Source organism: Podarcis pityusensis (genome assembly GCF_964106645.2).
Source record: "Podarcis pityusensis genome assembly, chromosome: 2".
NCBI classification, from domain to species: Eukaryota; Metazoa; Chordata; class Lepidosauria; order Squamata; family Lacertidae; genus Podarcis; species Podarcis pityusensis.
The window spans coordinates 63,768,609-63,779,775 of NC_138029.1; the positions used below are offsets into that span (position 1 = coordinate 63,768,609).

General features: G+C 46.1%; 1 protein-coding gene and 1 long non-coding RNA gene across 2 annotated transcripts in view; one reads left to right on the forward strand and one right to left on the reverse strand.

Moving 5' to 3' along the window:
• The window catches only part of LOC308469259, a 212,928-nt gene that overhangs the window by 52,715 nt on the left and 149,046 nt on the right, over positions 1-11,167 (reverse strand). The window lies entirely within an intron of this gene.
• Positions 1-11,167, forward strand: part of TCOF1 (treacle ribosome biogenesis factor 1) — a 40,255-nt gene that overhangs the window by 10,825 nt on the left and 18,263 nt on the right. Inside the window, exons 7-9 of the mRNA XM_080991380.1 lie at positions 1,919-2,149; positions 3,117-3,365; positions 8,129-8,315. Coding sequence (XP_080847506.1) covers positions 1,919-2,149; positions 3,117-3,365; positions 8,129-8,315 — 667 coding nt within the window. The remainder of the gene's footprint in view (positions 1-1,918; positions 2,150-3,116; positions 3,366-8,128; positions 8,316-11,167) is intronic.

Consider the following 11,167-nt stretch of genomic DNA (forward strand, 5'->3'; position numbering starts at 1 on the left):
ACCTCTCCAGCCGGGAGAGCGCACGCGGGGCTAAAGAAGCCCCCCGCAACCCTCTCCCGGCTGGAGAGGTGACGCGCGGCTATGGCAGGAGCCTCTCCGCTGCGCCTTTCCGCTGCTCCCTGACCTGCTCTTTGGGGCTGGTGGTGGGCTTCCCCCCGCCAGCCCCAAAGAGCAGGTCAAAAGGAACCTGAAGCCTGGAGAGCGAGAGGGGTCAGTGCACACCGATCCCTCTCGCTCTCCAGGCTTCCAAGGTAGCCGCCTGAACGCACCTTAAACGGCACCTTGTTTTAGAGCGGGAAAACAAGAGGGGGAATGTTCTCCCCCTCTCTGCGCAGCGCCTCCTGCCGCTTCGCTGAAGGGGCGCTGGGCAGAGAGGGGGAGATTTTTTTTTTCTTGTTCTCCCCCCTCTAAAACAAAGTGCGTCCTATTGTCCGGTGCATCCTATGGTGCGAAAAATACGGTACTTCCACATACAGTGGTACCTCGTGTACTTAATTCGTTCCGGAGGTCTGTTCTTAACCTGAAACTGTTCTTAACCTGAAGCACCACTTTAGCTAATGGGGCCTCCTGCTGCTGCTGTGCTGCCGCTGCACGATTTCTGTTCTCATCCTGAATCAAAGTTCTTAACCCAGGGTACTATTTCTGGGTTAGCGGTGTTTGTAACCTGAAGCGTATGTAACCCAAGGTACTACTGTATAACTGTTCCTCCCACTGCTTTGCTTGAACGTCTCCTCATGTCCCAATCTCACTGCGTGGGAAAAGCTTAAATATTGGGGTGGAACTTTCCAGGCTAATCTCTTCCCTATGCATTTAATTTTCATTGTGCCAGGAGATTTGGACACTGGGCCTTTCGTGCAAGCTGTTTCCCCCATGTGAATGTTAATGCATGTGCCTGTGCTAATATTTGAATTGGCTCTCCGGAACATCGTTCTAAACCAGCCTCCCCCAGTTTGATGCCCTCCAGGTGTTTTTGGATTACACCGCCCATCAGCCCCAGCCTGTTTTTGGGCTCCTCTGTCCGACTAGGAAAAGCAGAGTTATTTGACTGCTGCTTTAAAATGGGAACTGCTGTCAACTTCTGCTTTCTTCCCTGCCTTTTTCTGTGTTTCTTGTCCTGTCTGCTTTCCTCTTTCTTCCCCACCTTTGATACCTTTGCTTTCCCAGCCTCCGGCTGAGCCCACTCACATCCTTTTTATGATGTCTTCTGCCACCTGAAAACTTGCAAGGGAATGCAGAGACGGTGGCTACATGTCATTTCTTCCATTTCTGTATTCCCTCCCCACCACACACTGCCAGCTCCAGGGCTTTAGCAGCACAAGAGGGTAGCACTGTGTGATGAGATCGTGTGATCATAACTCATTGGGATGACTTATTAGGTCATTGGATCAAGGAGAGAATAGGCCTGCCAATTGTTAGGGCCCATCCAAACATCCTTATCCTGCCTGTTTGGGCATTGTAACAGTTCCTCCTGTTCATTTGGTAGGTTAGCAGGTATAAATATTTGAGGTGCAGTGCTGGTGGTGAGGTCACATTCATTATACACCATGTTAGTTCTCCCCAATGTATTACTGCCTATCTTCCTTCTCTTGTTTAGGTTCCATGGGTGTCCTGGGATCCTTTGTATACATTTGTTCACTATCAGTATTCTTTAATTCAAGGTGCCCATTTCAAAGCAGAGGGGTCTCTTCTCTCCAGAATGAGATGTTGAAAGTTGGTTGGCCCTGAATTCTGGGTCTTGCCTACCTAACCACGGTCCAGTGCCAGATTCCAAAACTGCTTGGGAATCGAGGGCAACTTTCAGTTTAGGTGCTTGGAGGACTGTGACCATGTATTGCATTCTTATCAAAGACATGTTCCTTGAGAACTTCCCAGCTCTCTCAGCTGCCGTGTGCCTATTTTACCTTTCCCGTTGTTGTAGGTAAAACCAGCTGCAGAAAGCAGACAGGTCGACACGACGCCAGCAAAAAGTGTGCCAGCCACCGCTGTACCGTCTAAAGGAAATGCAGTAAAGGCATCTCCCGCAAAGAAAACAGCACAACAAACCAGAGCAAGATCTGGAAATGTGGCTAAAACCACGAAGCCAGCAGACAGCTCTGAGACAAGTGACTCGTCTGACACTGAGATTGAGGAACCCTCCTTGGCAACACAGGTGAGACATCCTGGGGATACCTGCCCTTCCTTTCTCTCTCTAAGGCAGGGTACCTGTGACCTTCCGGGTACTACTGGGCTACAACTCCCAATATCCTGACCATGCTGGCCGGAGCTGGTGGAAGTTTTGGTCCAACAACATCTGGAGGACCATACCTTTCCCATACCTGCTGTAAGCCACTAAGCACAAAATCCAAGAAGGGATGCTAGCTTAAAAATGGGCTACATTTGGCCATCACATACCCAAGCCCCCAAACCATGGGTTAGGGGCTCAGCAGTATATTGACTGGATGTAGGGGGGAAATCAATTTCCCCCAAAATGCCAGTAACAGAATGCATTGCTATTCCTAAAATTAGCCAATTCAAAATGAAACACTCTAATTGTGTAGTTTGGTTTGATGGCACATAGCTGTGTTTATGTAAGTCCGTTCTTAGTGATGTGGGCTGCTTCAAAGTACAGTGGTACCTCAGTTTAAGAACAGTCCTGTTTACGAACTATTCGGTTTACGAACTCTGCAAAACCGTAAGTAGTGTCCCGGTTTGCGAACTTTGCCTCAGTCTAAGAATGGAAGCCGAATGGTGGAAGGGCACTGGCGGCGGGAGGCCTCATTAGGGAAAGCACACCTCGGTTTAAGAACGGACTTCCAGAACGGATTAAGTTCGTAAACCAAGGTACCACTGTATCTGGGAAAGTGGCATAGCGGTGTTTCAAAGGAGTTAGTTTTATTATTTGTTCAAATGAACCTGAAACAAAAATCGCTGACACTCCAACCACAAGATAAATCGGCGTGTGCCTCTTATGACTCCAAAACAAGTTGCTCAGCCTTGAAAGTTGCTTCCCAAAACCTGTTTGCTGATTTGTTTTTTATGTTGGGATTTATTCATTTTTAAAGCCTTACATATGAACCACTTGAGTTCATGAATTGGCTATTATCTGTTCTATTCCATTCTTCTAATCTTAAAAATAGGCAAAGTCACCTGGAAAAACCCCTCAGACCTTCTCATCTCCAGTGAAAAATGCAGCAGCACCCAGTCTGCTGTCAACCAAGACAGTCTCTGTTCCAGCTCTGTTGAAGCAAACGCCAAAGACTTCTGCAGTGAAACAGCCACCTCCTGCCAAGGCTGCTGGCGGGGGGAAGAAAGCCGAGAGCTCAGAGAGCAGCGAGTCATCATCTGAGAGTGAGGATGAGGCTCCCTCAGGTCCAGTAAGCCAGAAGGTTAGAAATGCATTGCTTCTACTTGAAATAATGGGATTGACTCTGCCCCACCCCCGCCCCCCTCCACCTTTCCTTACGTGGCCTAACGCATTCAGAATTATGTGTCTTCCTTGTGCATGAAATCTCCACTTTACAGGTTGCTTTTCTCAATCCCCTGTCCTTGATCACCCTTTTTAAGAATCTCTCGGGCTGTCTCCAATTCAGTTGGTTCCTCAGTATGTTGCCAATCTAGCTAAAGCGTAATAAGCTTGCTTTTCTGATGCTCACATTTTAACAACAGGTCATGACTGATGAAGCAAAAATGTTTTCCTTCACAACATAACGTTTATTACACAATCACTATTGGAACTGCTTTCCGAATGTTGGACTCGTGTTACTGCTCCTCACTACGAAGCTTAAAATAAGTTTATAGCCCTTGTTGGTGTCACCTCGATGCTCAGAAACGCAGTTGGTAAATCTCTGCTGTTCATGATGCCCTTATTGCCTTTTGGCCTCTTGCCTCAGTTCCCTGTCCTGTCTTGGGGTATGTCTGTCCTCCGCAGCAGCTTTAAGGTCGCTGCTTTGAGTATTTAGCAGTATTTGGTCGAGTTTAGTTTCCTAAAAACTGCTGATCTTTAAGACACTTCCTGGAATTTTCAAAGCATCAATCTTACAAACCTCCGGAATGTCAAAGGGAGCACATCTTTCAAACTCCTATATTGAATTATTGCACCCTACCCATTTTGATTTTTTGTTGCTTTGTAGTTACAGATGGGTAGCCGTGTTGGTCTGCCATAGTCGAAATAAAAAAATTCCTTCCTGTAGCACCTTAAAGACCAACTTTGTAGTCTTTGTTAATTTTCTGCCTTGCAAATAATTTGTGTGACCACAGGCATCTGGTTGGCGACTTGATCCAGCAGGCTTTTATCTTCTTGTGAGTCCACCTAGCTCAGTCCTGTCTACACCGGTTGGCAGTAGCGCTCCTGGATTTCAGATAGAGCCTTCCCAGCCCTACCAGGAGATGACAAGGATTTTACCTGAGACCTTCTGCATGCAAAGTCATAAACTTTAGTGATTATTAATGGAAGCAAGCAGTGATTAATGAAACCCTTTCCCAGAAGGGTTAGAGGAGGGCCTGGGTGGCACTTCATTTGGAGTATAACCAGATATGTTTTGTCATGGCAAACTGCTGTGCACTTTGCAAGCTCTGGTTTCACTATTGTTAGTTCTAGGGTCCCATGTTCGTTTTTCTGGCTCTGTCAGAGATGTGCTTTTTCCTCCTAACTCCCCCTTCTTTTTGATTTGAATAATTCTGGTCACAGAACATGATCAGAATGAGCCAGCTGGACAAGGTGTGTTGCACAGATTTCCTTGCCAGCTTATTGCATTCATTCTTGGGACACAACTGGATGAGAAGTTAAGAAAGGCTTCCAGCTGTTATAAGCGTCCGCCAGTCTTGGCATCAGCCTCTCTTAATAGATGAAAGCTGCTCAGAAAACATCTCTCTTTTTGCCCAGAGCCTTGTTCTACTCCCCAGCGCTCTTAAAAATGCAGTAGACCAGATGCTGGGCTGGTGGTTCTTTTTGAAATGGCTGCTTTGATTTTGCTTCCTTTGGGGGCCTTTGAACTTCAGTGTAATTCAGCCCAACTATAATGTGCCTTGCTTGCTGCGTGGCTTCCTTCTAAGGCAATTGAATGGCAAAACTGAATTTGGTGGAGGGGACAAACTTGCTTCTTGCTTTCTGCCCATACCTCCTTTCATGTTCTCATGAGCTCTTTCATGTTGTTGTTGGCATCTGTCTGTCTCGAGAGACAATGTACTTCTCCACATATCCTTAGGTCTTGTGGGCAATGTGTGTAGGCCATCCTTTATAGCACTTAACAAATCAGTGGGGTTTTGAATTGGCCAATATTTTTGTCTCATGTCATTTGGAGAAAGCAACTGAATTAATTGGAGAGATGAAACTTAAAACATTATGAAAGATCTGCATTTGAATTATAAGGAAAGGATCCTGGTGCTTTTTCAGTTCAGTTTAGTCCTTTCCATCTGCTTTGGAACATACTTCAATTTGCCAAAGCACTGTCCTCTTCTGAAACAATTTTTAATTAAAGGACAATTCAGTTAGCCCTTCTTTTTTCCCTCGAGGCTTTCCATTATATCTTTGAGCCTGAAAATGTAACTGATAGCTTGTTAATGCAACTGTTAGCTTGTAATACAAATTTTTTATAATAGATAATGTCCTTTTTATAATAGATAATGTCCTTTTAAATATTTTTGTCTGTAGTGCTTGCTGTTCAAGCAGTTGAATGCTCTGGTATTTTGTTTGATAGACTCCTTCCTCCTGGGATTGCAGCCACTTTATCAAGCTTTGCAATGCCATGCTTTGTGGGGGGTTGTTTCTCACAAGCACCTAGCTGGCTGCTGTGGGAAAGAGGATTAGAGAGACCTTTGATCTGATCCAGTGGGCGGCCTCTCATGTTTTTATGAAGGGGTGTTAGAAAGTGTTTTTATGTAGGGGTGTTAGAAAGTGGCTTACATGCAGAGTTGCTTAGTTAGGGCAAGGTGAGAGCAAAGGTAAGGAGAAAAAGCCTGGAAAGATAGGATTATACATTAATCCACAGTAATAGTAATATTATTTAATTGTTTGTTTGTTTGTTTGTTACTTATACCCTGCCCATCTGGCCGGGCCTCCCCAGCCACTCGGGGTGGCTTCCAACAGAATTAAAAGCACAATAAAAATCAGAAATTAAAACAGCCTTCAGATGTCTTCTAAAAGTCAGATAGTTTTTTACTCCCTTGACATCTGATAGGAAAATGTTCCACAGGGTGGGCGCCACTACCGTGAAGGCCCTCTGTCTGGTTCCCTGTAACCTCATTTCTCACAGTGAGGGAACCGCCAGAAGGCCCTCGGCGCTGGACCTCAGTGTCCGGGCTGAACAATGGGGGTGGAGACGCTCCTTCAGGTATACTGGACCGAGACCGTTTAGGGCTTGAAAGGTCAGCACCAACACTTTGAATTGTGCTCAGAAACATACCGGAAGCCAATGTAGGTCTTTCAGAACCAGTGTTATATGGTCTTGGCGGCCGCTTCCAGTCACCAGTCTAGCTGCTGCATTCTGGATTAGTTGCAGTTTTCAGGTCACCTTTAAAGGTAGCCCCACGTAGAGCGCATTTCAGTAGTCCAAGCAGGAGATAACTAGAGAATGCACCACTCTGGTGAGACAGTCCGCGGGCAGGGTCTCAGCCTGTGTACCAGATGGAGCTGATAAACAGCTGACCTGGACACAGAATTGACCTGCTCCTCCATGGACAGCTGTGAGTCCAAAATGACTCCCAGGCTGTGCACCTGGTCCTTCAGGGGCACAGTTGCCCCAGTCAGTTCAATGTAACCAAGTGATTTAGTGCAGGTGGGGGATGTCCTGTACAATGTCAATCATGTAGCTGCTCTGCCTGAAACAGCCAAGATAAAAGGCATTTCAAAGCACTAGTAGCAGACAGCTGCGCAGGTTTTCTGCAGGATCACGAACCACCCGCTCCACCTGCTTCTGCAGCCAGCCAAAGCATGCCAAGAGAAGGCTCTACTTTGTTTCTTCGGCCCAATGAGCTCCAGGAGAGGAGGCGTTTCTGAAATGTGTCCTGTGCGAATTGAACTAATTTGCTCCAAGAAGAATTCTGATGCCCTAGGGCCTAGAGTGATCTAATTTAGCGTGCTTTATTTTACTTGCATTTCGTAAATAAAGCTGAAAACTTTGAAACTTGCCTAAAATTGTTCTTTCAGTTGGCATCTATTCACTGTTACTAACACATTTATGAAATGGAAAAATTTCCGCCCCATGTCACTTGGCTGCCGGGAGTTCTAGCGCGAAACATCTGAACAGCACGTGGTTCAGGAAGGCTGCTTTAAAGTATGAAATTTCATTGCTTTAGGATGCCACTTTTATGGGAGGGGGCTTTCACAACTGTAGGATTGTCCCTGGGGATTCGATAGAGAATACACACCACAGTTGGGGAATACAAACCTAAAGGAATATTCCTTCACTTCAAGTCCTAAACTCTCATGTCTGAACTCGAGTTCAGGTCATGCAAAATTGTTGTTGTTGTTTAGTCGTTTAGTCGTGTCCGACTCTTCGTGATCCCATGGACCAGCACACGCCAGGCACTCCTGTCTTCCACTGCCTCCCGAGTTTCGTCAAACTCATGTTAGTAGCTTCGAGAACACTGTCCAACCATCTCGTCCTCTGTCGTCCCCTTCTCCTTGTGCCCTCAAGCTTTCCCAACATCAGGGTCTTTTCCAGGGAGTCTTCTCTTCTCATGAGGTGGCCAAAGTATTGGAGCCTCAGCTTCAGGATCTGTCCTTCCAGTGAGCACTCAGGGCTGATTTAATTCAGAATGGATAGGTTTGATCTTCTTGCAGTCCATGGGACTCTCAAGAGTCTCCTCCAGCACCATAATTCAAAAGCATCAGTTCTTTGGCGATCAGCCTTCTTTATGGTCCAGCTCTCACTTCCATACATCACTACTGGGAAAACCATGGCTTTAACTATACGGACCTTTGTTGGCAAGGTGATGTCATTCAAAATAGCCATGTCTATTTCAGTTGCACTTAAAAACTGTAATTATCAGTCTTTCCCATCCAGGAATATCCCTTTTTTTTCCTGTTTTGGGAGACAGATTGGGGGCAAATCATAAGAAACCAATGAAACTCAAATAAACTCTTCAGCCGTGAAAATAAATCCTTCACTGATGGCGGTTGTGTGTGTTTTGTTTTTTCCCTGTGGTGCAGAAATTGCAAACTCCTCAGCCTCCCGCTGGAGCCAGACAAAATCAGATTGATAAACCAGGCACCCCGGCAAAAGCTGTGTCGAGTGCTTTGAAGGGGAAGGAGATGGAGAGTGAGAGCAGCAGCAGCTCATCTGACAGTGAGGAGGAAATGATTCCTCCAACACAACATAACCTGCCACCTCCTTTCGGTAAGAAGCCCCTGGTTTTCATTGGTGCTTGGGGGCCTCTTGTTTTCAGCTTCTCTGTAAAAAAATTTTGCCTGAGCATTGGGGGCTCCGGAGTAACAAACAGCTTCCCTAAGGGTAAAAGCGCGCACACCCACACCCACAAATGCGCTCTCAAGTGCCAAAACACAGGAACAGATGCCAATTATTCTGAAACTGATGTGAGGAACTTGTCAGTGTTCCAATTCTGTATTTGTTTTGTTTCAGAACATACTTCCAAATTGGCTGAAGGGACTGTACTTTTTGAGGAGGGGTGAGGGGGGGTCTCATTGTTTCTGGTTCCTCATAGCGTATGCCAAGCAGATCCATTTCTGAGTGATGAGCTCCCCTTGGAGGCTGAAGAAAATAGCCAGTAAAAGTGGCTTCATGCTTCTTGGGCTATTCATAAAGGAACGTTGTTAGCAGCTATGAAACCCTCTCTGGAATATTCTTTGCTTTGCTGCTTCTGTGAAGTTGAAAGACTTGGTGTGAAACCATCTTAAGTCATGGGAGGAAACCAGCGTGACAGCTTGCAGAGCCAGGGAGAGCTTTGCGCTCAGTTTTTGTGACTGGGAATTTTTGTACACAGCTATCACTTTATTACTCCACACCAATGGTTTTTAGCCAGTGTACCATGGCACCCTGAGGTGCCTTGAATGATGGTCAGGGGTGCCGTGGGCAAAACTGGTCTCCGCCCCTCTTTCCTTCCCTCGCCCCTCTGATTCCCTCTTGCGTCTCTGCCTCCCAAAGGCTTGCACAGCTGTTTGTTGCAGCAGCCCTGGCTACAAGCTCCCCAGGCGAATGGTGCCTCTGGAACTGGCTAGGGGGTGTTTCCCAGGCCCCTGTGGGGCAGTGCGACGAGTGAAGAGAGTTATCCATCCCTGTGGTACAGCATGAGCCTACACTGGATATCTCTATGTTCAGAGACTGTTTTTCAGCAAATGCTATGCCCCAAATTGCCTAGCAGGTTTCACTGTTTCATAACACGAGCAGTAAAAAATATGCCTGGAATCTTACAGTGATGAAGGAGGAGAAGCCCTGAGGGACTAGATGTTCTCCAAAATTTCGACATTCCTGTAGAAGCTGCCTCTTTCCATGAAATAATAGAACCCACTGTAAGATGTTGTGTTGCAATGTAAACCCGAGAATTCAAGGACGCTTAGCAACAGAAAAGCTGTGAGAGCGTGTGTACTCTCTCTTTGGGCCATTCCGTGGTCTTTTTGAAAGCTTATTTCTTGCAAAACCTTAAAAATGAGAGATCCAGTATGTTGCACCCAGCGGACAGAAAGAGTGGGAGATTTGGCATAGGGCAGCTCAAGTTCTGGTCTTCCCTCACCCATTAAATGGCTTTGGGCAAATTCTTGGCCTAACTTTACATTTCAGCGTTGCTTAACGATAAAATGCATGTAACTTCAGTACATACCACCCCAAGTTTCATGGAGGTAGGTTGGGACACACATGTAGTGACATAGTACAGTGGAACCTCGGTTTTCAAAGGTAATCAATTCCAGAAGACTGACTTCTGAAATGTTTAGAAACTGAGGATCAATAGGCGGTTGGCAAAATCCATTGAAAAAATGGGAAAACACACAGCAGAGGCCGTTCAACTTCCAAGGCACGTTCGAAAATGGAAGTAATTACTTCCGGGTTTTTGGCGTTCAGGTTCTGAATTGTTCAGGTTCCGAGACGCTCGAAAACCACTGGTTCCACTGTAGCATGCTTGAATAGTGCATATGATTTAAATGTGTGCTGCACTGACTACTGCTTGGTGTCTTAAAACCATCACCTCTCATCTTTCAAAGCATGGGTTGCATCCGTTGCTAGGCCTACACAGAGTAGACCCATTGAAACGACTAGTTTAGATCCATCAATGTCAATGTTTACTCTGAAACGTAATTTCTATGTTTACTCTGAGTAAACCATGGCTGAATATGACCTTGTGCGAGTTATTAGGATTTCTGGCGCGGCTCTTAGTCTTTTCCCTGCTACCCTTTGGCACCAACGCACAGGAGGCAGGAAGCTGCCTTATCCAAAGTCAAGCTCTTTGTCCATCTTGCCCAGCATATTCTACTCTGACTGGCAGCAGCTCTCCAGAATCTCCAGCAAAGTACTTTTCCCCATCACCTGCAGCAAAATATGGAACCTGGGACATTCTGTATGCCAAGCAAGTGTTTCCCACTGAACTATGACCCCTTTCCCTGAGTTAACATGCATTTGCAATGCCTTTCTTTTTGCCACCATGATCATGGAAAAGAAGAGTGTGTGAGGTTTTAATGGAGGTATTGGGAAACTTCCCCCACAATTTTATCATGTTTGGTCTATCTGAACTAACTGTACAAAGATGAGGCATTACTGCACTGCATGGCTTGGCTATTTTGTTTTTTTTCCGGAGAGCTTAGACCAGCTAAAGGTTAAAGGAATTGTCCTTCAATGAGTTCTCTTTTCAATTGCAGTGCAATGGATTTGCTTTTTTAAAAAGGCTTTCATCTAAAAATCTTTCTCTCCTGCTTGTAGGTTTGACAGGCTTTGTAGTTTGGGGAGGGGGAATACCAGGCAGCAGCTTATCTGTCACCAGCAGGTAGCTGCTAATAAGATCTAGACTTCACGGCTGCAGGCTGGATCCCAACAGACTTCCTGACATACCGTATTTTTCGCCCTATAAGACGCACTTTTCCCCCTCCAAAAATGAAGGGGAAATGTGTGTGCGTCTTATGGGGCGAATGCAGACTCCTTGGCTTCAGCGATAGCAACGCGAAGCCTCCGAAGCCTGCGCTCCGGAGGCTTCGCGTTGCTTCCGCTGAAGCCAGGAGAGTCTGCTCTTTGAGGCTGGCGCTTCC